Source organism: Clarias gariepinus, chromosome 13, assembly GCF_024256425.1.
Source record: "Clarias gariepinus isolate MV-2021 ecotype Netherlands chromosome 13, CGAR_prim_01v2, whole genome shotgun sequence".
Taxonomy (NCBI): Eukaryota; Metazoa; Chordata; class Actinopteri; order Siluriformes; family Clariidae; genus Clarias; species Clarias gariepinus.
This window is the reverse complement of record NC_071112.1, coordinates 3,888,369-3,913,379: the sequence shown is the minus strand read 5'-3', so window position 1 is coordinate 3,913,379 and position 25,011 is coordinate 3,888,369. Positions and strand designations below refer to the sequence as shown.

General features: G+C 41.5%; 1 protein-coding gene across 3 annotated transcripts in view; it reads right to left on the bottom strand.

The window, feature by feature from the left end:
• rcan3 (regulator of calcineurin 3) overlaps nt 1–25,011 on the bottom strand; it is a 49,238-nt gene that overhangs the window by 23,908 nt on the left and 319 nt on the right. Inside the window, exon 2 of one of the 3 annotated variants that reach the window (XM_053510211.1) lies at nt 19,045–19,247. In XM_053510211.1, coding sequence (XP_053366186.1) covers nt 19,045–19,239 — 195 coding nt within the window. In that variant the 5' untranslated portion in view covers nt 19,240–19,247. Of the gene's footprint in view, nt 1–996; nt 1,312–19,044; nt 19,248–25,011 lie in introns of those variants that run through there. The other 2 variants (XM_053510212.1, XM_053510213.1) reach the window with 2 other exon arrangements.

Sequence of the window (25,011 nt, the reverse complement as noted above, 5' to 3'; positions counted from 1 at the left end):
TTGAGAAGCTATGCAATAGAAATTAGGCATCCCATGCACCTCTGCATACCTGATCTCTCTCCTCACACACACACACACACACACACACACACACACTTGCAGTGTGAAGGTAGGTTAGGTGAGATGGTTTGTGCACATGTGCATGAGTGCAGGGTTCGCGCCAATGCGTCTAAACTAAGGTTTCCTCCGGTCAAACCCCCCCCCCACCTCCTATATTACCGAGTCTATAAAATTCCTCGCTGCGCTCCACGCGCGCGTCACTCGCTTTAGCGCAGCACCGGTGACGTCACCGGCGCGTGCACCGGAATGTTAATTCAGAGCTGCAGTTCATTCACAAAAAAATACCCAAGCCAGTCAGTATGTGTGTCCCAGACAATATCCTGTTCCCCCCCTACAGACAACACCCTGTATTCTCTTTTTCATCAGGGTTCATTCACACCCAATATATAATGCACATTTTGATTTTATTTAAAAAATATATTACAAAAATAATAATATATTAATATTATTATTCACTATTCTTTCAAACTCATACAAAACTTGACTTCTTTTGGTTAGTTTTTTTTGGATGACTCCATTTAAAACCGGAATTCAGTGGAATTATCATATAATTTTTTTTATATGCAACACTTCAAAAGCTCTCGCACAGCGCTGTTGTCAGGGGGCGTGGCTACGTCTGGGCGACCATAGCAACCGTCGTTCGCCGCATAGATCAAATAAAACACCAGCGCACAGCGATGAAGAAGAGACTTTTGACATTGAACACAAAGTATTTATTGCTTACGGTGATCAAATGGCTGCGTCGTAGCTTTTATGTTTTATGATTTAAAAAATAATATAATGCACATAAATATTTTAAATACTGAGAGAGAGAGAGAGAGAGAGAGAGAGAGAGAGAGAAATGTTAGAAGTGTGAGTGTGACCCCTGGGAGAACACAGGGAGCACTTAGGATGATTGGCATTGAGCATGCACTGAGAGATCCGAATGATCATTACCTGCATTTTGTCACACGTGAACACCTCTGCGTCCACGTCACACGCGATGAGCGTCACCAGTTCCAGTTTCATATCGATCGATGGCATTCCCTCTTACAGCAATCAACAATGGGAATTTTTTTCTTTCTTCTTCTTTTTTTTTAAAAAGCTGATCTGATTTTATTCCTCTCGTTCTGCCCGTGCTTTCAGAGTGTCACTGAATACCTGTCCCGTGCGTGCGCGCGCGCGTGTGTGTGTGTGTGTGTGAGAGAGAGAGAGAGAGAGAGAGAGAGAGAGAGATGCGCTACAGTAGAGACCTGAGCACGCTGAGGCTGACTCAACTCCTGCCCGTCTGACCCTCGCGGTCTTGAACGCAAGGGGCGGAGCTTAGCCGCTCCGCGAGCACCAATCGGCGCGCGCCCCGGCACTGACGTCAGCGGCTCCGCATCCACTGCTGTGTGAGCGATCATTAAAAAAATGTTTTTCATCAGTTAGATACGCACATGAGAGAGAGAGAGGGAGATAGAGAGAGAGAGAGAATTCAGAAAGCATGACATGTATTCAAGTCAAGCATGTCTGCAGGAAAATGCACAGTTTTAATCATTTTAGTGACTCGGTTCTTTGAATCTCGTTTATCAAAATGAACGGATCTGTTTTTGAGTCACTTAGTTAATTTCCTTTTGATCAGAAATAAAATAAAATGTTTGATTTTCAATAAAAAACCCCAACACGTGTACATACACAAATTTTGGCTATAGTTCCATTGATGAAAATATTACAATGCAGGTAAGGACATATGATAAACAGAATGAGTAGCTCACCTCTTATATCTTTTGGTCCGAGTCATTCGTTGTTTACGTCTATGAGGGCTACGTAAAAAAAAAACAAAAAAAAAACCTAATGATTCAGACAAGAAGACTCATGAGAAGAACCACTCAATTCTGTTTTCTGTGTAATGCACTGCATGGCATATACAGTATGGGAGTCATGTGACAAAGGAACGAATTGTTCAGACTAAAAAACTCATAAGATAAGTTTCCTGCAGAGGTTTTGCGATGCTGTGCGCATGCGTGCCCAGTAGAAAATGATAGAATCACTTTCTGAGACTATTTCTTTTGAGTCACGTTAAAAACTCATTAAAAAAAAAAAATCTTTCATGAACAATCCATCACTAGACTGCACGCCCAAGTCACAGGGAACACTGACCTTTATAAGTTAGCGTGCCAAAAGACATTGTCCTGTGTACACCAGGAACTGTGCAACTGGTGCTCTCTTTCCACTGACCCCGTGGATTACCACGTCTATCGTTTCATAATGGACAGCAAGTAAGAACAAAGAGCGAACGTGAAATTCTGTGCAAAACTGGGCAAATCTTTCACAGAGACGTTGGCATTCACAGCATTTTTCTGTAGAACAATGCTGTAACTTGGGTATCAAATGGCTTTTTACCACTATATCATTGCAAATCATCACAATCACTGCTTTCTGTTTAGCTACAACAAAGTTTTCCCTTTGTTAAAGTGTTAACTCCTGCATAGTTGATATTTTACTTTATCTTTATTATATACATAATAAAAGAGTCATGCTGCAATGATGTGTTTTGTTGGGCACACACGCTTCATGAGCGGAAAAACATCACAGGAAGACAATGAGAGACGATCAGGAAGACCTTCAACGAGCTTGATGTCGAAAATGTCGAAACCATTCAGCAACTTGTGCATGAAGATCGAGGAGAACAATCCACGACATTGCTGCCGTTGTTGGTATGTGATATGAAACAGTCCAGGCAATCCTCATGTGTGATTTGAACATGCACCATGTTGGTGATGATTTTGTCCCCAGGCTGCTGACCCAGGATCGGAAGGAACATCGCGTTGTCTAAACAAGTCTCTCAAGAACTCTGTCAGTGTACTGTCCATGACCTGTTCTTCATGTCGAGGATCATTAACGGTGACAAAACATTGTGTGTATAGGTACGACCTTGAGATGAAGCAACAGTGGAAGAGTGGAACAGTTCTTCACAGTGGAAGAGTCCATCATCTCCATGACCAGAAAAGGCAATGCAGGTCTGCAGCTCGGCAAGTTGTACGCTCATCGTCTTTTTTAACGAGGATTCGTCCCCAGGTGACCGGACCGTCAATAGCGAACTCTACTGCTAGGTTTTTAGGCATCTATGGCAAAAGCAACCGGATCTGTGGCGTGCAAATCTCGAACATTTTTGATAAAAGTGATACCGAAGGTCTTTTCTTCCTGCTGCTTATAGACTGTACAATCAGAGCTGCTCCCAGTGAACCATAATGTCACCAGAATGCACACTGATATTACTGGCTCCTCGAGCACCGTCATGTTTGTTTACTTTATGCAGCTGAATTCTCTACTGTGCCCCCTACTGGAATCCTTAGGGTACATGTCGTATATAAACAAGTACGTGAACAAATGCTTACAACGTTTCTGCTCGACTGCGTGAAAGCATGGCTTAATGACAAGTATATTATATATATATATATATATATATATATATATATATATATATGATTTTTCGCTACTGATTGCAACAAAGTCACAAATCGTGATGAGTCATAAGTAGTAATACAGTAAGACTGTGGCTTCTTTGGTGTGTGTTGGTGACCTGTATTGATTTGCAGCTGTGGCATTGGCTACGAATATTTTCAAAAGATTTATGGCAGAGCTACGGCTTTTTATGACCCCTGGGTCCATGGGAGGTCCACCGTATGTTTCCGTGGTTCTATTTGTGGGCAGCTGTACTCGCACTGTCACGTGAAGGTGAGGAGTTTTAAGTGGCAGGATGACATGACTGCTAAGCAAGCTTTAGGCTGCTGAGGCGGCACGGGAGCTTAGTGTTGACGGGTTTGATTCCCACCACAGATCTGTGTGTGTGGAGTTTGCATGTTTGCTCCCCGTACTCCGGTTTCCTCCCATCGTGTGAGAAATGGAGATTAGTGATGAGTAAGTGATTGGAATTAGTTCTGTATGTTAATAATTACCACTGCAAGTATCATTCAAAAAGTAATGAACAGTGAAATGAATAATTGTAATCAGAGCATTTCATGTAATTTATAATACAATATGCAGCAAAACAAACTGTACTGAAACAAAAAGACGAACAATATTAACAATATAGACTCACAAGCATGTTGATTTACCACGGTAGGCGTCATTTCTTTTATATGTAGGTTATAACAAAAACATACTTTACATCACTGAATTTTTTCAATAATATAGAATATATACAGTGGTGTGAAAAACTATTTGCCCCCTTCCTGATTTCTTATTCTTTTGCATGTTTGTCACACTTAAATGTTTTTGCTCATCAAAAACCGTTACTATTAGTCAAAGATAACATAATTGAACACAAAATGCAGTTTTTAAATGAAGGTTTACGTTATTAAGGGAGAAAAAAAACTCCAAATCTACATGGCCCTGTGTGAAAAAGTGATTGCCCCCCTTGTTAAAAAATAACTTAACTGTGGTTTATCACACCTGAGTTCAATTTCTGTAGTAACCCCCAGGCCTGATTACTGCCACACCTGTTTCAATCAAGAAATCACTTAAATAGGAGCTACCTGACACAGAGAAGTAGACCAAAAGCACATCAAAAGCTAGACATCATGCCAAGATCCAAAGAAATTCAGGAACAAATGAGAACAAAAGTAATTGAGATCTATCAGTGTGGTAAAGGTTATAAAGCCATTTCTAAAGCTTTGGGACTCCAGCGAACCACAGTGAGAGCCATTATCCACAAATGGCAAAAACATGGAACAGTGGTGAACCTTCCCAGGAGTGGCCGGCCGACCAAAATTACCCCAAGAGCGCAGAGACAACTCATCCGAGAGGCCACAAAAGACCCCAGGACAACATCTAAAGAACTGCAGGCCTCACTTGCCTCAATTAAGGTCAGTGTTCATGACTTCACCATAAGAAAGAGACTGGGCAAAAACGGCCTGCATGGCAGATTTCCAAGGCGCAAACCACTTTTAAGCAAAAAGAACATTAAGGCTCGTCTCAATTTTGCTAAAAAACATCTCAATGATTGCCAAGACTTTTGGGAAAATACCTTGTGGTAGACAAAGACAAATGACAAAGACGAGACAAAAGTTGAACTTTTTGGAAGGTGCGTGTCTGTTACATCTGGCGTAAAAGTAACACAGCATTTCAGAAAAAGAACATCATACCAACAGTAAAATATTGTGTGGGTACTGTAGTGTGATGGTCTGGGGTTGTTTTGCTGCTTCAGGACCTGGAAGGCTTGCTGTGATAGATGGAACCATGAATTCTACTGTCTACCAAAAAATCCTGAAGGAGAATGTCCGGCCATCTGTTCGTCAACTCAAGCTGAAGCGATCTTGGGTGCTGCAGCGGAACAATGACCCAAAACACACCAGCAAATCCACCTCTGAATGGCTGAAGAAAAACAAAATGAAGATTTTGGAGTGGCCTAGTCAAAGTCCTGACCTGAATCCTATTGAGACGTGTGGCATGACCTTAAAAAGGCGGTTCATGCTAGAAAACTCTCAAATAAAGCTGAATTACAACAATTCTGCAAAGATGAGTGGGCCAAAATTCCTCCAGAGCGCTGTAAAAGACTCGTTGCAAGTTATCGCAAACGCTTGATTGCAGTTATTGCTGCTAAGGGTGGCCCAACCAGTTATTAGGTTCAGGGGGCAATTACTTTTTCACACAGGGCCATGTAGGTTTGGATTTTTTTTCTCCCTAAATAATAAAAACCATCATTTAAAAACATTTTGTGTTTACTTGTGTTATCTTTGACTAATAGTTAAATGTGTTTGATGATCAGAAACATTTTGTGTGACAAACATGCAAAAGAATAAGAAATCAGGAAGGGGGCAAATAGTTTTTTACACCACTGTATATACACACACAATATCTTTTATATCAACTTTTTAATTAATGATTAAAATTAGTTAAAAAATGAATTAAAAAACTGAAAATGTCAACAAGGCCACAAACAACATTGGATATGGTTAAATATTCCATGGACACGCATAATGAACTTTTCAGTTACAACTGTCTGAACCAGTCAAAAATGTACAACATAACAGACTCCATCAAGTGACTTTTTACAACTATAAAATCGAGGCCAAAATCCTGTATGATAAAAACGTTTCTATTATACTATTATACTACTAGTGGTGCAATGTGAAATCCCGAGGCCTCCCAGAAGAGTGTGGTTAATGCTGAAAAATATCATTCGCATGTACGTTACGTGCATTTTTTTAATAATTCATAAATGTTTCCTTGATTTGCTGTCCAGCTGCATGATACTTTCATTTCAGTGTCACCGGTAACCATGATACTACCATAGTTGTACTATTGAACTTCATGATATCTATATTGCATGTATAAACTAATATAAATTATTTATTTAGTTAGAAAATTACATCAAGTTAGGTTGTTTTGGAAATTGTTTCGCAATGTTCTTGCCCATATTTTCCAATATCAATCACTGCTTTCTGTTTAGCTATAACCAAGTTTCCTCTTCGTTAAAGTGTTAACTCCTGCAGGGTTGATATTTTACTTTTACTCTTTAATATAAACCAACATGTTCATGATAAGGGTTCCTTATCAGGTTCAATATAGTGCTTCTGATAGTGGACACTGTCTGAAAGCAGCTCTACAGAAATTCTGATGTACAGTGCTGTATAAATGTCTTCAGCTAAGTTCTTGAGTGCAATTAAACTGGAGAAATGGGAACAAATGTTTTACCGCAACATGCAGTAAAGTGCCTAAAGATACAATTCAAAAACTGGTTGTTTATGTACTGTCGCAACCTCAGCAGCAGCCTCATTTCCCCTCTCGTTCCAACCACTCGGCATTCAGCATCAGCAGTATGCTAATCACCTGCCTGATCATTTGTCGTCACCTGCACCTGTTTCTCACTGGTTTAAGCCCTAAATTAGTTGGGGTCATAGGTCACTGTGTGGCTTAACAAACAAAAAACATTCATTTGAAACTGCTCAGGTACATGGCAGGGAGCCTGGAGAACTATTTTTCAAGATGACATTAAAAATACAAGAAAGTCTGGAGCATTGGAAGCAAAACACTGTATGAAGGTTTGGATTTAATCCTAATGAGTGGAAAGGGTAAAACTCCCTGAGATGACATGAGGAAGAAACCTTGAGAATTACTAGAGTACGGTTAATCTGTAGTGATCTTAACTGGAGTATAATAATATAAAGACCTGGCACAGATATGAAATCAAAGCAGATATGTTGCTTATGGCACGATACTGACTGTATAACATTTCCTCCTGTTGGAGTCGGAGGACAAAGGCAAACTAGTGATGTGGATGTCGGTGAGTTCCATTTTGTTGCACAGGTTGAGGAGGAAATGGTTGGTGTGTGAGCTTACGTTTTGGGAAACACACACTCAATTACCGGGTTAATATCTACTGTACACTGCATGGGCAATAAAAGTCACCATTTCAGAAGGGTCAAATTGTTGGGCTTCACCAAGCAAAGAAAACAACTAAGGAGATTTGAAATAGCTGGTATTGGGTTAATACTGGGGAGGAATGTGGTAAAAAAAAAATCATTAATGGAGATGACTTAAACAACACACAATATTTTGTTATATGCATCACCCTGCCAGGGGTAGCTTAGTGGTTAAGGCATTGGACTACGGTTCAAAGGTCCCAGGTTCAAACCCCACAACCACCAAGTTGCCACTGTTGGGCCCTTAAGCAAGGCCCTTAACCCTCAACTGCTCAGATGTATAATGAGATAAAAAAATAAAAAAAACCCTAAGTTGCTCTGGATAAGAGCGTCTGCCAAATGCCTAAATGTAAATGATGAGAACTCACAGGATTGGGACTAAACAGCTTTGTGTCTACCACTTGTTGGTTACGAGAAAGAAAAAAAATACTTTGATTTGCTAGAGAGCATAAAGATTGTAGTTTTGGAGCGATGGAAAAAGAGCCATCTGATGAGTCCAGATTGAGCCTGTTCCAGAGTGATGGGCGTGTCAGGGTAGAAAGGGAACACCTGAAGCGATGCTCCCATCATGCATAGTGTCCACTGTACAAGCCTCTGGAGACAGGGTTATGATCTGGGGTTGATCGGTTGCTCAGGTCTAGACTCAGCAACGTTATGTGATGATAAAATGAAGTCAGCTGAATGACCAGGTTATCACATCTATGGAGGTTTTCTTCTTTCCTAATGGAACACGCCATATTCCAGAGTGTAAAAGAGTAAAAGAGCATTATCATACATGAACTGGACACCACTGTGTGTGCAATCAAAGCGACTGAATGAAATCTTAGAGTGCGTCACTTTTTTTGGTCTCATGCTCTCATGCCAGTCTCAGAAACCTGACTTGATCAGGGTGGCATAAGCATTGGAGTTGATGGACGAAGAACCCACCAAAAGCAGCTTCTTGCTCGTCCCTGCGTGTTCTAACTGCGGCTCCGACAAACAGGTTGTGTGCTCGTTTCGTTCCGCGTCCACCGAGTTCGGTTTGTTAATAATTACAATTTTGACTTCATTCTAAAACAGATGTGTCGTTCTTGAACAACGTGTTCTGTCTGGGAAACAAGTTAGTTCCTGTTATCATTCACTTTATACAGCTGGAAACAGTTTTACCCTCCCTCTTCTCTCTCTCTCTCTCTCTTTCGAGAACTACCTAATGGAATAAAACCTTTGACAAAAGAGCAGGCCATAAGACTCATGGCGATGGTCAAAATAGGTCTGTTGCTGGGCTTTACAGAGCTGGAAAACTTCAGAGTTAAGATTTTTTTTATTTATTGTTCGGTCATTAGAACATTTTGTTTTGTTTGCATGACGAACATAAAAAAATAATAAAACAGCAGGGCAGTAGAACAGTCAGGTATGTTGTTTAATCATGTTATAATGAAACTCCCCCGATAGTTTTTTTTTTATAGAACTTTGAATCACTGTAGCGATTAACTGCTCAGACTTAAATTTTTTTTTTTAAATAGAAGAATGGGGATATAAATAGAACACAATATGAATCACACACCCTATATACAGCAACAGCACTGTGCGTGCGTGTGTGTGTGTGTGCGAGAGAGAGAGAGAGTGCGACAGACATCATGCTGTGTGTGCGTCTGAGGGAGAATGAGTAACTCGAGTGGAGTGTATGAGACGTTGCGTGTATTGGTCTATCAGTCTTGGGTCTGACAGGGTCAAGCTGAGGAACTGGAACCAATTTCTTGGAAACAAGTGACGGGTTTGTTGTAATTTGTGTGCAGCGGGAATGCTTTGCTTATATCGCAAATGGATATATTTGTCTTGTGTGTGTGTGTGGGTGTGTGTGTGCATGCGTAGACTGGTTTGCTATCTTACCCTACTCTACCAGCCTCTGGCTTCACTGCAGCTGCAGCAAACTAGGGCAAGATATTTATAGAACACACAGAGAGACAGGAGGGGGGATCGAGAGAGAGAGAGAGAGAGAGAGAGAGAGAGAGAGAGCGACAGGGAGGGTCCAGGTGCAGAGGAATGCAGGGTGATGCAGCAGAAATAGACAGAGAGAGAGAGAGAAAGAGAGAGAGAGAGAGAGAGCAGAGACAGAGCACAGACATGAAAAAAAAAAACAGTTCCACATTTCCTATAAACAGTCTGAATTGAATAATGAAGAGGAGACGAATCTGAATGAGTGACTCAGACACCCTGCATTATCTCCAGCTTCATGCCCGATTCGTATATTAAATACCCGTCTGATCCATACAGTACAGCCGCGGTGGCTATTTTCATCCCAGCCCTCCTCACTCTTTTGTCTGCACAGCAGAACACAAACAAGTCCATTTATGTCCAAAACTTCAAGAAATAACAAGTACAGCTTTTCATATTGTTCTTTATGGAGTCTGTAGTTACTATAATGAACCTGTAATTGATCTAACCAACTTAGAGTTAGGATAAGTTGTTAGCTCTGTCCAGGGCTGGGGGCTGGGATCTCACCTCCGATCTGTGTGTGTGTGTGTGTGTGTTATTCTTGGAGGGTTTCATCTGGCCACAGTTTTTCCTACCACAGTCCAAAGACATGCATCATGCATGTGTGTGTGTGTGTGTGTGTGTGCACTTTCAGGGTACACCCTGCCTTGTGACCCCGAGTTCCTGGAGATTCCTTGAGTCTCCATGTCCCCGGAAAACTCCACACAGTATGAGCTGTTTTAGAAAATAGCAGGATGGATGGAAAATCTATACGCCGCCAAATACAGGTGGCTTCGACATGCACGGACGAGCATGAAGGTGATGTGCAGTAGTGCTATGTAAAAGGAAACACAAGGATTTGGTACGGGAAGGGTATAAAGCGAAGATGGGGGGCGGGGGGGCACAAAAAATATTCAGTTATGAATCGTGATTCTTTTGTGTGGCGAATTGTAAATCCAAAATCGATTTGTTTCGTAAAAACTCCTTTTTACATTTATAATAGAGATGAACCGGTCGATCGGCCAGTGACCAGAATCGGCTGGTTTTCAGTTTGACTGTCCGTGACCGGTGGTTGGCCGCTCAGATATAAACCGTTCTGTACCGAGTGCAGAAGCTTCCGAGTGGCGCAACAGAAACACGTTTTTATAGCGTTATCAAAAATCATGTGTTAAAACCCTCTGGTCTGCCTTTTTCTCCAAACACTGTGAGCAAATTAGTCTCAAACTCACTCATTACACACACTTACACCAGCCGCAAAACACCGTAAGCACTAATTTGTCAAAAAAAACAAAACGCTAGCACTATTAGCCCCGCATGTCGATGCTAGAAAGCTCGGAGGCTCGCATGCCAATCATCCCGCGCGCTCACGGCCAAGTTGAGTTTTGAGTCTTTGGAGACATTTGAGGCGGTAAAACGTCGCCGTTTCTTTATAATCCTACAGGTGGCGCATGCTGAACTATTTACACGTTTTCATCCCATGTGGTAGGAGGGAATTATTTGCTTGTAAGTTTGTTTAGAAATAATTAGTAATGATGTAGGACAGAGACATGTGCCCCTCAGTTAAATGTTAAACTCATGTATTTGAAGTTATTTCGTATTGTTTAAATGCTGCACTTGTTTTTTTAAGTGAGAAAACTATATATAAGGAATGAGCTACATTTAATTACTCATTAAACTTTTTTAAAGGTTTAAAATTGTAACAAAATTGGGAAAAATGACATTGAATCTGGATATTTATAAAATCTTGATACTGATAGAATCACCACTTTAAATCGATTTGGCACAGAGGTATCGTGATGATATCGTATCGGGAGGTGACCAGTTGTAAGCATATTTTAGTAAAATATACTTGTGTATGCAGCAGTGTAACAATATGATACTATTAATCAACATAATATTAATCTTAGTGAAAAAATCTTAGACCAAAAGACACACAATCAGTTTTAAGAATACTGAGTTTAATAAGAAGTGAGCCAGAACAACACCCACAGAAAGATCAGTGAGGGGGACAAAAGCAGAATTGGTGCAGGTGCTGGAGGAAAATCCATTTGGGTCCAACAGTTGCACTCTCGTTAGTTTGAATAAACTTTAAAATCGTTCTGAGTGACAACACTTACATGACAAACAGGGCTTAGAACAGCTCCAGGAGCTGGAGTGCCTGACTCTGGCCGTACAGGCCTAAAGGCATGAGGAGAAGGCCTGTTTACCTCCAGACGAAGTCTCTTAGAAGGACCAGGATTGGAGTCATCCTTCCTGAAACATGTAAGCCATCTCTCCTGTAGAAATTGCATAAATGACACAGATGGCTGACACTCAGCCTGGATGAGGCCCACAGAGGCCCGTTCAAGGGCAGGTTCAGTAGGGTTATAATCTGTACTGTCCACGCTATCCGAGCTGTCCAGAGGAATCCAATGAGCACTTGGGCAAGTACAATCAGCTATAAGATTAAAATAAAATATGTAAGTACAACAAATTGGGAAAACTAGACAAGAACTTGAAATAGTGCGAAAGAGATGCTCTGTCTCTTGAGAACTGTAGAATAAACCAGGAAAAACCAGCAAATGTATAGTAAAATTATGCACCACCCTAATATTTTTTTTATAAATGAAACAAGAGAAGTGTAAAGATATTGGAAAGCAATTTGCACGAACAATGAATGGGGAGAAAATATACTGTAATCACGGGGTACAGATGACATAGGGAGTCAGATGACGAGGTATATGACGTATACCTCCTGAGTCCTGAGTCGGCCTTTGGTCCTTTTTGACTAGAGATACTGCGTTTGTTTAATATTTTTAATTAAGGCAACATTAACAAGGGGAAGATAAAAATCTCCCACACAGTGATTCCCGTCTCTATTATAAAAGGGACAAGTTTAGTTTGCCAGTGATTATATCCTTGCACTAAAACCTCCTATCGGTCAAATAACATGGCGTCACTACGGTGCATAGGATAGAATACGAAAGTCATGACGAGGTATATGCTTACTGAAATCTACGGTGGCAAGTTGCAGATCCCCACAATTCGCACAGAGACACTCTGGTAAGCCAGAATCCTACTGTATGACTATCCAGGACTCATGAACTTGTGCCCATCGGGAGCAAATTTCGGGAAAGTGAGAACTTAGCCACTTTTAGAAATCTTTGCTGTGTTCGAAGCTAACCCGAACACCTTGAGAGCAGGTACATGAGGTTTGATGATGCTAAAAGACAGTGTTGCCACCAGTCCCAGTTTTCCAAGGACTGTCTCTGTCCCAGAAAATATATCCAAGGTGTGAAAGACTGGGTCTCTGTTGTTGTTGTTGTTACTCTCGTAAGTTTAATAATAATAATAATGATAATAATAATAGGTGAGGGAGATATGCGTACACAAGCAGGTGCTATTTTTGGTCTATTGTCCAGAGATTAGGTATGATGTACTGTAGCAAGCGCAGATCACGTAAAGGCTAAAACCTACCCAGAATGTTTTTCTCCCAATGACCCACTGCAAAGTTATTTTTATCTCCATATTAAAAGAACAACTCAATCCTCCCTTCCTCTCAAAACAAACAGAAAAATACCCATTAGTGTTTTACATTATTAATATGTGGCCGCTTTGTTTATTACACGTTCATGCTTTAACACGCATGCAAGAGAGTTTCTCTTTCTTCGTCTTTTATCTTCGCTCTATAGGGTTCCTCCAGAAACCCTCATAAAAAGCCAAGCACTCTGGGAAATTAGTTAATGGGTCTTCTGAGGAATCTCTCTATCCATCGTGGTCAAATTTCAGTGCATCAAGAGAACTTCCTTTCCGTTTAGCGCTAATGTTAGAATTGAACAAGTACCTCTGTAGCTCGGGAACACAATCGGGTATTTTGACATCAACAAGCGTATATCAAGCGTGCGACCTTCCAAGACTTATTTAAAAAGAAACAAAAGAAGACATACAGATCCTGATGATGTTAGAGCTGTCCAAGGCTGGAAAGCAATGAGAGAAAAAAAAATGGCTGTGGACTCGCATTGCTCTCTTGTTTGGTCAATTACAGCGCCAGCACTTGATGTGTATTCAGGGTACCAGATTTGTTGGAGTTGGGTCCATGTTTCAACTAGGGATGCACCGAAAATTCGGCCGCCGAAAATTTTCGGCCGAAATAGCATTATCGGTTTCGGCCGAAACGTAAGAAAGCGCCCAAAATAAAAGCCGAAATTGTCGCCACGCCTCTCCCATCCTCCCGTCTCGTTCGCGCGGTCATTACGCATCAAACACGGAGTATGTCGGCGGTTCGGAAGCACTTGGAAGCAAGTTTTGTTATTGTTAAACAGCCTTATTACTGTTATTTATTATCAATAAAAGTTTGATTGCTTAATTAGTTTGTAGTTTTTTTAATACAAACAAAAAGAAAATATTTTAAACATGTTTTTTAATGAAGCCATTTTCGGTTTCGGTATCGGTTTTCGGCCAAGTGCATCCAAAAATTTCGGTTTCGTTTTCGGCCCAGAATTTTCATTTCGGTGCATCCCTAGTTTCAACCATCTAGCGTCCTCTTTGTGCAATGCACCAGTTCCGCTGACAGCAAAAAAAACTAACAAACAAAACAAAAAAACACATCATGCTACCACCACCATCCTTCCCAGCTGTTAGATTTTTCTTGAGGTTGAATGAGTCACCTTTATTCCTCCAAACATGCCTTAGTGGTCAAAACCTTCTCAGAGACCTTCTTTGTCTATGTGGTCAGCTCCAAACTTTACTCAAGTTTGAAGGTGTGGATTTTGGAGCAGAGGAATTCTTCCTTGGAGGCCAGATTTTCTGTTCATGATAGGTGACAGTTTGGGTCTTCTTCCAGACCATGGCCAAGTGGCTCCACCTCCCTATAACCTATCCTCATGATATGTATGAATTGTTTGATCTGACATTCTGGTGGAAATCTACCAACCTTTTTTCAGATCTGGAACGAGCTCCTTGGACAATCCAATCCAATGTTGGTCAATCCAATGAGTTCTGTCAAACAAACCCTATGTACTGTATGTAGGAATATACTCAGCTCTAGTCCCTCATCGCTCTCACTATCAGGAAGTCACAGGCTTGGAAAATTAAATGACATTTCAGGTCTTTTAGCTTCACTGCTAATAATCTCCAAGCGTGAATGCAAAGTTTTAACTAAACTTTACAACTCAACGTACATCTTTAATGGAAGAAATGTCTATAAATTTGTAGCAATCATTATTCCCTATAAAACAACAGTTCAAAGAAATCATAAAAAGCCCAATACTGTCATGACATTCATGCTCATGATGAGTCAGGGGCGCAGTGGGGGACCAAACATGGACAAAATGTCTCAAATTTTCAGTTTATACAATTATGCTTGAGGCATAATTATATATAGTATAGTATGTGAGTGTATGCTTTAAAACGTAAGGTCATGATAACATACTGATGTTTTATGAAGCCGTGCACAAAAGAGTCAGCTCTGGTTAACACAGGCCTAAATACATGACCAACAGTCCTCTTCATTCATAAGCCAACTCTTACTCTGTGGTTGGTTATGGAGCTGTCAATCAACCACCAAAACATTGACAAGCTTTCTCTACAATATGTTTCAAGTTTGCATTTACAGATTCTTCATATAACCATAATGTTACACAATATGTAAGGAGACAGTTCGAGATTTATTGTAATGATTTGCGTTCCAGCCAATCCACCCCTTAATCTAAGTGTACTTCAGCCTGATTTGAGGTCTCTTTCATGATCATCAGGAATAGTCTAAAATGAGGAAATTAAGGTAAACGTCGCACAAAGTTTGAAAAAAAAATATATATATCCGCTTACAAATAAAACCTGTAAATTTGTACAGTTAATTTGTGAACCTCTCAAGCACTAGACTAGGCTTCTTTTCACCTCCAGTCCAGCATGTCCTGCTCTTCTTTTGCATTTAACACTTAGAGAAATATTAAAGCTATTATGTTTACATACATAGTATAGGCTATTAAACATTATCTTCTTATTACAACAACAATAATTTATTAGACGTGTCTATCTGAATAAAAAAAAAAAACATCTGATCATATGTGATTATTTGTGATCAGTTATCAGTCTCGATAGATAGACAGACAGACAGACAGACAGACAGATAGATAGATAGATAGATAGATAGATCACTTTATTATTCCCAAATTTAATTGGGATAGTCACAACAATAGGGATATGCACATAGATAACCCAAGAGGCAGATTACATGTTTTTGATAATAGACGGTTAAAATAGAATGTTTCACAAAATAAAATCAGTGTACAAGTTGTGTTAGCACTGTCGCCTTGCACCCGCAGGGTCGAGAGACAGTCCAAAGACATGCACCTTAGACACAAATTGTGTAAATGAGTGTGTGAATGTTGACCAGAAGTTCAATTCAATTACATTTTATTAACATAACGCTTTTAACAATGATCATCGTCTCAAAGCAGCTTCACAAAATTAAATGAAGATTATGAAAATATGTAGGAGAAAGTAAAAATGTGTATAGATCATCCTGATCACCTGATTGTCCCTGATGAGCAAGCCAAGGGCAACGGCGGCAAGAAGAAAGAAAAAAAACGTCCTACAGTACCAAATCCTACCACAGTAAAAAAAAAATGGTAATAAATATAAATGGTAATCACCATTGGGCTCCATGGTCCCTAGCTGGACAACAGAGGTTCCTAGAGGGATGGAAGAAACGAGTTGTGTATCCGCAAAAAAAAATATGCTCAGGCTAATATCAGTGCGTACGCTCTACAATGTCTAGCTAGCAAATGGGATGAAGGGAAGTAAGCATGCAGTGTGTACAGTAACTGGGCCTCACTTGCTGCAAGTACCCTCAATCATAAAACTGGTTTGACATGCACTCTTCACAGAGCCGCAGATGAGGGTGCATGTCAAACCAGTTTTATGATTGGGGGTACTTGCAACGCAAATGTATGTGGACTGTATGTGCCAAATGCCTTACACTAAAGTCAATACTTGGACTGTATAAGAAGAAGAAGAAAAAATTGTGAGTGTGCAATGTAGCTGGGAAATCATTGTGGTAGTAAAGATTGTGTGCGAAAGCCAGAATCATGTTTTGGCAACCAGCGCCAGAAAGTTGGGATCTTTTTTATTCAGGAAGCAGCATATTAAAAGAAGTGCTGATGCTGCTCAGACGAACAACTGATGATGAATCACCATGCTGCATAAAGATAAAACCTTCAATTCACCATAATAACGAGCTCCTATACTGTACACGCCGTCTCAGACTCCCTCGACGTCACTCACCTTCGATCTCAGGCTTCTCAGGAATACAGCATATAAGTTAAGTTAGTTAAGCCTTTATTAATCAAATATACATTACTGGACAGTGAAATTCTTTCTTTACAAATCCACATAGCGCTAGGTCAGCCATGATACAGCCCCTGAAGCTTCTGGGCCGTTGTTCGTTTCGGCTCGGTTCGGCCACTCATATGCCGAAGCAAATTTCTTGCAAAGTTTCATTTCTTAATGTAAAAATTCGCGAGGCGGGCCGTCCGTATGCTGGGGTACCACCATATAGAGACATTTGGACCCCTCACTGTGGTTGCTGTTCACTTCTGATATGCTGTATGTTTTTTTTTTCCCAGTGACCGTTTGTACTGTAGAAAAGTAAACACACTCCCGCTAATGGGTTACTTCACAGGAACGTTCTTGCGAATGCAGCCCAGGCATCACTAAATGCAGGTTACTCTGTTCCTGCCTCCACAGCGTCCATTAGATTTGAAATGTGTGCATTAGCAGAGAATATAAAGCCATCTAGTGTGGCCCTGCCTGCTCGAGGCAATGTGTGTGCGTGCATTTGTGCGCGTATGGGAAACATTTGTTCTTTCTGCGCGGATGCCTTATTACCGCAACACCACTCCAATACACTGAAGAAAATTAGAAAATCTAAAGTAAGTAGTGTGTCTAGCTAAATTGAGAAATGTTCGTAACCTCATTGTCCTGGAAACAATATAGATGGAGAAGACTGAGATCTTGCTCGCTCTAACAGACTCTGCATACGGTCTTATCCACAGGCTTAAAGTGTTTTAACCCTTAATGTAATGCTCACATGACTGACTACAGCTTGGTAAGACCTACTACCGGATGATGCCTGTATTCGTCCCAGCAAAAATTCTAATCTGGGAAATTTTACTTAAATTTGGCACATACAGGTGCGAGCTGTCCTTCGATGCAGTGCCCCTTTCCATTAAAAGAAACACTGGTGCATTTTTCTCTAAATGCTGTGGAAGTTATTGTGGATGTGGCCTTCAAGAGAGGTTTCAAGGTCACTAAATAGCAAATATAGTACAGGTGTCAGTAGAGACGAGAATCACCAGGGACCACCTAATACGATATTATCACGATACCCAGGTGCCGATTTAATTTGTATTGTCATTCTGTTAGTATCACGATTTTATAAACATGATTCAATATTAATTTTCTTTCTTTTTTATTATCGAGGAACTGCAACATTTTACCAACTAAATTCCAAACAAACATCTAACAAGATTACAGATAAAAAATTGGGACTAAACTAAGTAGCCATGACAGTAATTACAAGGTTATCCTCTACTTACGAAGGAGTTCCATTCCGGGAGCGTGTTCAAGTCGGATTTGTTCTTAAGTCCGACAAAGTCTTATATGCCTTTAACACTAATATACAATGTAAAGCATACCAATCCACTTGACTAAATCTATGTCCCCTTTTCCCAACCTCTCATCATGTGTCCAAAAACTGTAATCGCGCCTAAGGAAATTTATCTCACACATCAAATGTAAGGCTGTTGTCTCTGAGTGGAATCCCGGACGCCATTTTGTCTCAGAACAGTTTTCCACTGATTTGGACTGTGAACTCTGTTATGTTGAGGATTTTTGTTGAGGATTTTCCCGAAATTGGAATTATTCACCATCAGGACAGCTTTACAGGACAGACATTTTCTATTATCGTAGTCCCGGACTGATTCTTTAAGGACTCATTTCCATCACACCTTCACACGCACACACACATACAATATACTGGACTTTAGAAATTTTATACATTCACTTACACACTGAAAATATTGTATGTAATTGCAAATATTTGTATCTGGTGCACTGCAGTGTCTATTTTGTGTACAATACATCTGAGCTATTTTGTTTGCATCGACAAATGTTCGTAGAACCGCGGTTCGTTCGTATCTGCCAAAATTTGTAAGTCGAATGTTCATAGGTCGGGGACTACCTGTCCTAACATACCAAGCTGTAAATTTTATACACCTTTTTCATCCATAAGTCTGTTTGTCATTTGCAATGGAAGTGAAATCAATCCTCTCGGTTCCTGGTATTTCCCATAACACACAGCAGCTTTGGCTTGCTTCGTTCAGCTAATTTAGCGCAGAATTGTGTTCTGATTTCATGCTAGGGATTTCATAGATGCAAAACGAAACCACCTCTGATCGGTGGATTCTCAGATTCCGTCCTTGCTCGATACAAATGCGATGAGTACTGGATTTGTGAAAGCCTCCCTAGTGTTTCCTTCTGATCCAGACAAAGCCTAGTCTAGTCTACTTTAGGGTAGCAGTTGTTAGTCACATGTTGATTTGTTACACCAAACCTGCAAAAACACAAGCTCACACACACACACACACACAAACACACCACTCACCCTCTGCATGTCCTCCTCAAACACGGCCTCATGCACAGAGCAGGCAAACAGCGAGGTCGGCAGGTCACTCAAGTCCATCATGTCCTCTGACTCTTCCTCATTCTCTCCATACAACATCTCCTCCTCATCCTCATCTTCTTCAGGGTCACTGCTGTAGGCCTCAGAGCCGTTACTCCAGAACTTCATCATCTTCATCGACCTGCCTGGCCAGAAAAATATACACGGACAGAAGACTGTGTAGGATGCTGAGTGAAGACGTACTTTATGTTTAAGGCTTTCCTAATCTTTAAAAGAAAAAAAAATCCTAAAAAATAGGATTAATACAGAAAACTGAATTGTGACTCGGTATAGTGAATTGTTATCATTTTTTTCTTTTTTTCGTCTTTCTTTGTAAACCACAGAGCTGTTGAATTCTAAATTCTGACTGATCAGAGGCTGTTAATTACATTTCTACGACATTATTGTAAGATACAAGGTTCATATTAATGTGCTCTTTCTATTAAAATATATTTCTATTATATAAAATTTAAATAAAATAAAAAAGAAAGAAAAAAAACTATTTTATTAAACTGACTTTTGCTTTGATTAAGGCCCATAGATTCACAGTGGGGTTAAGGTCTGGATTCGCAGTGGGGTTAAGGTCTGGACTCTGTGGTGGCCAATCCATTGTGTCTCATTTGCCCTGAACCACTTTTTCACAATCTAAGCCTGATGAATCCTGGCTTTGACACGACCATGTGATGTGTCTTCTGACATGGCTGATTAAGAAATAAGAAGCTCCTCTCTGCATCAGTTAGGGTTCAATAACTTGTTGCAGCTGAACTATATTAATCACTGCAGTATTTGCATTTGGTAGATGCCCTTATCCAGAGTGACTTACATTCTTTATGTCATTGTGCATCTGAGCAGTTAATGCAACCAGAGGGGGGAACAATCCAGTGTCTTCTTGTGCCGATCCCAAGTCTAAATAAATGCATAGGGTTGTGGCAGGAAGGGCAAAAGATGCAAGTCACTAAGAGGACTACTGGATCGGTCGTAGCCCAGGTTAGCAACGACTGCCAATGGTGCTGTTGACCTACAGGGTGCTGGTGGAAATAGGGCTACTGTTGGTCAAAAAAGAAGAGAGGAAGGCGTGTTCGTAGGCAGAAAGAGAAGAGAAACGGCAAGAGTTTAGTAGGGACTTTGAATGTTGGGACTATGACAGGGAAGGCAAGAGAGTTGGTTGACATGATACAGAAAAGAAAGGTGGATATACTGTGTGTCCAGGGGACCAGGTGGAAAGGTAGCTAGGCTAGAAGTTTAGGAGCAGGGTTCAAGTTGCTTTACCATGGTGTGGAAATGGAGTAAGAGTTGTCCTGAAAGAGGAGTTTGTAAGGAATGTTCTAGGGGTGAAAAGAGTATCAGACAGGTTAATGAGTCTAAAGCTGGAAAATTGATGGTGTGTTGTGCAATGTTGTAAGTGGTTATGCCCCTTAGGTAGGATGTAAATTAGAAAAGAAGAAGAAATTCTGGAGTGAGTTTAATGAAGTGATGCAGAGCATCCCCAGAGGTGAAAGAGTGGTGATTGGTGCAGGTTTTAATGGACATGTTGGGGAAGGGAACAGAGGTGATGAGAATGTGATGGGTAGGTTTGGTCTTCAGGACAGGAACATAGAAGGACAGATGGTGGTGGACTTTGCAAAGAGGATGGAAATGGTAGTAGTAAATACTTTCTTCTAGAAGAGGCAGGAACATAAGAGTGGAGGCAGAAGCACTCAGGTGGACTACATCTTGTGTCGACGTTGTAATATGAAGGAGATCAGTGACTGCAAAGTATTGGTAGGGGAAAGTGTAGCCGGACAACACAGGATGGTGGTGTGTAAAATGACCCTGGTGGTGAGGAAGGTGAAGAGGACAAAGGCAGAGCAGAGGACAAAGTGGTGAAGGTTAAAAAAGGAAAAATGCTGTGCAGTTTTCAGGGCGGAGTTAAGACAGGCTCTGGGTTGTCAGGAGGGGCTTCCAGTTGACTAGACAACTACAGCTAAGGTGATCAGGGAGACAGGTAGGAGGGTACTTGGTATCATCAGGAAAGGGAAAAGTGGACAAGGAGACTTGGTGGTGGAACAAGGAAATCCAGGAGTATAAACAAGGAAAGAAGCTAGCTAAGAAGAAGTGGAACACTGAGAGGACTGAAGGGAATAGACAGGAGTACAGGAAGATGCAACGTAAGGTGAAGGTAGAGGTGGCAAAGGCCAAACAAAGAGCATACTGTATGAGGCAATGCTCGAAGCAAATAGATAGAGATGGGAAGGATGTGCAGCATGTTAGAGTGATTAAAGATAGGGATGGAAATGTATTGACAGATGCCATGAGGGTGATGTGAAGATGGAAGGAACACTTTGAAGAGTTGATGAATAAGGAAAATGAAAGAGAACAAAGAGCAGAAGATGTGACTGTTGTGAAGCAGGAAGTAGCAAAAATCTGTAAGAGTGAGGTGAGGAAGGTGATAAAGAGGATGAAGAGTGGAAAGGCAGTCGGTCCTGATGACATACCTGTGGAGGTATGGAAGTGCTTAGGAGAGGATGCAGTAGTTTCTGACTAGTCTGTTTAACAAGATTTTGGAGTGTGAGAGGATTCCAGAGGAATGGAGGAGAAGTGTATTAGTGCTAATCTTCAAGAACAAGTGAGATGTGCAGAGCTGTGGCAACTACAGAGGAATAAAGTTGATAAGCCATACAATGAAGCTTTGGGAAAGAGTAGTGGAAGCAAGGTTAAGGGTAGAGGTGAGCATTTATGAGCAGCAATATGGTTTCATGCCTAGAAAGAGTACAACGGATGAAGTATTTGCTTTGAGGATGCTGATGGAGAAGTACAGCGAATGTAATAGGGAGTTGCATTGTGTCTTTGTAGATTTAGAGAAAGCGTATGGCAGGGTGCCGAGAGAGGAGCTATGGTATAGTCTGAGGAAGTCTGGAGTGGTAAAGAAGTATGTTAGAGTGGTGCAGGACATGTATAAGTGCTGTAAGACAGTGGTGAGATGCGCTGTAGGTGTGACAGAAGAGTTCCAGGTCAAGGTGAGTCTGCATCAAGGATCGGCTCTGAGCCCCTTCTTGTTTGCTATGGTGATGGACAGGATGACAGATGAGGTAAGACAGGAGTCTCCATGGACAATGATATTTGCAAATGGCATTGTGCTTTGCGGGGAACAGGTGAAGAAAAATCTAGAGAGATGAAGGTACGCTCTGGAAAGCAGGGGAATAAAAGATTAGCCGTAGCAAGAAAGAATACATGTGTGTGAATGAGAGGAACCTAAGTAAATTGGTAAGGCTACAGGGAGCAGAGGTAAAGCAGGACTTTAAGTACTTGAGGGTCAACGGTCCAGAGCAACGGAGAGTATGGAAAGGAGGTGAAGAGGCGAGTACAGGCAGGTTGGAATGGGTGGAGAAAAGTGTCAGGTGTGATATGAGACAAAAGAGTATCAGCGAGAGTGAAAGAAAATGTGTTCAGGTTGGTGGTGAGACCAGCGATGCTCTACAACTTAGAGACAGTGGCACTGAAGAAAACACAGGAGGCAGAGTTGGAGGTACCAGAGATGAAAATGTTGGGGTTCCCTTTTAGAGTGACAAGGATGGATAGGATTAAGAATGAGTTCATCAGAGGAACAGTCCATGTTAGATGTTTTGGAGATAAAGTCACAGAGGCCAGATTGAGGTGGTTTGGACATGTTCAGAGGAGAGATTGTGAATATATCAGTAGAAGAATTCTAAGGTTGGAACTGACAGGCGGGAGGAGATTTATGGTGGCAGTGAGGGAGGACATGAAGTTAGTTGGGGTGAGAGAAGAGAAAGCAGGGGATAGGGTTAGATGGAAGCAGATGATTCCCTGTGGTGATTCCTGAAAGGGTATATGTGAGTAGTTGAGGGTCAAGGGCCAACTTGATGGTGAAGGGGGGCAGGAAGTATATAGTAGCTAATTCACTTGAAATTGTGTCTGGACATCCCTTAGAATAATCAACCTAATAATAAATACATAACATTATTCAATAAAGTTAAAAGTCTAATTGCAAACATGTTCATGTTTGTGTAAGGAGAGGTTCATTTATAACTTCGGAAGGAGCCTCCAGTGTCATGGTTAGCACTGTGGCCTTGCACCTCCAGGATCCGGGTTCGATTCCCGCCTCGGGTCTCTGTGTGTGTGGAGTTTGCACGTCCTCCCCATGCTTGGTGGGTTTCTTACAGGTACTCTGGTTTCCTCCCACAGGACAAAGCCATGCAGATTAGGTTAACTGGCTTTTAATCATTATCAGATTCACTGAATCATAAGATCTTAAAAGAAGGAAAATAACTAAACAATATTTTTTTATTAAATAACTAAATTTATTAATTGTGTTTAATAAAAGTTTTAGTGCTATTATTTTCTGTTTCTTCTTATGATTAATTCTCTTTTATTTAATTACCATTGTGTATGAAATGTGATATACAAATAAACTTGCCTTGCCTAAACCTTGCACATTGTCTGAGACTAAAAAACAAAACTTTAAAGCAGATAAACCTAGATCTGATATGGAAAGTTTTTATTTTTGCCACCCAAGGACACGCATACAGGATTAACACCTGAGCAAAGATAGCATACACTCAGTGGCTGTATTATTAGATAAACCCTTTTTCCCTCACCCCAGGTAGCCTGGAGCTTCTGAGTTCATCTCCACCCTGTCTGTTAGTGGACAGAGATCACTGCCGTCCAGATTAGAGTGAGACCGCTCTCAGGACAGCATTGGCAGTGACAAGGTTAGTGTGTAGTTATAGAATACTGGCATTTTTAAACAACTTTTTAATTTGATTGATACATGGTGATGATCCACCAGCACTTAGGGACTAGAGATAAATCTTTCCATAATTAACACACTAACCATTCTCTAGCCTTCGTTACTGTTAGCTTATGATCACACAAGCTAAACATTTTTGTTTTGGGGAATGTTTCTTAACCCAGCTCAGGGACACCAACACACTGTATGTCATACAATATAACCATTTATTCAAGGGGTAGGTATACACAGTGAGTGACACCGGGGGCGGGTCAGAAATACACCCTGGGTGACACGGGGGGCGGGTCAGGAATACACCCTGGGTGACACGGGGGGCGGGTCAGGAATACACCCTGGGTGACACCGGGGGCGGGTCAGAAATACACCCTGGGTGAGACCGGGGGGCGGGTCAGGAATACACCCTGGGTGACACCGGGGGCGGGTCAGGAATACACCCTGGGAGATATTGTGCCAAGACAGGAATACACCTTGGGCAACACTGAGCACAGGTCAGGTATATACCCTGGGCAATGTTGGGTGCGAGTCGGGAAAATACCCAGCGTCACCCAGGGTGTATTCCTGATCTGCGCCCCAACATCACCCAGGGTGACGCTGGGCGTGGGTCAGGAATACACCCTGGGTGACACTGGGGGCGGGTCAGGAATACACCTTGGGTGACACCGGGGGCGGGTCAGGAATACACCCTGGGCAATGTTGGGTGCGAGTCGGGAAATACACCCTGGGTGAAGTTGGGCGTGGGTCAGAAATACACCCTGGACGACATTGTGCATGTGTCAGAAATCAACCCTAGGTGACGCCGGGTGTGAGTCAGAAATACACTCTGGGTGACACCGGGTGTGAGTCAGAAATAGACCCTGGGTGATGTTGGGTTCGGGGAAATAAACACAAGTCCATCACAGGTGACAACACATAGACACTTTTGCACCAAGAGGATTTTGTGGAGGCTGGAGGAAACCTTAAAATCCAGAACAAACCCAGAGTGACACCAACAGAAGATGTGAAACTCGGGATCGAACCCGGACCCCTGGAGACGTGAGACGACATCGCTTCCTCCATTTCAATGCTGGGCCACCAGTGAGATAGCACGTGCTCAGTGCAGCACCATGTCCCCGAATAATAAAGAAGGGCTGGTTGGAGCAACAGGTGGCTACAGGCTGATGGAC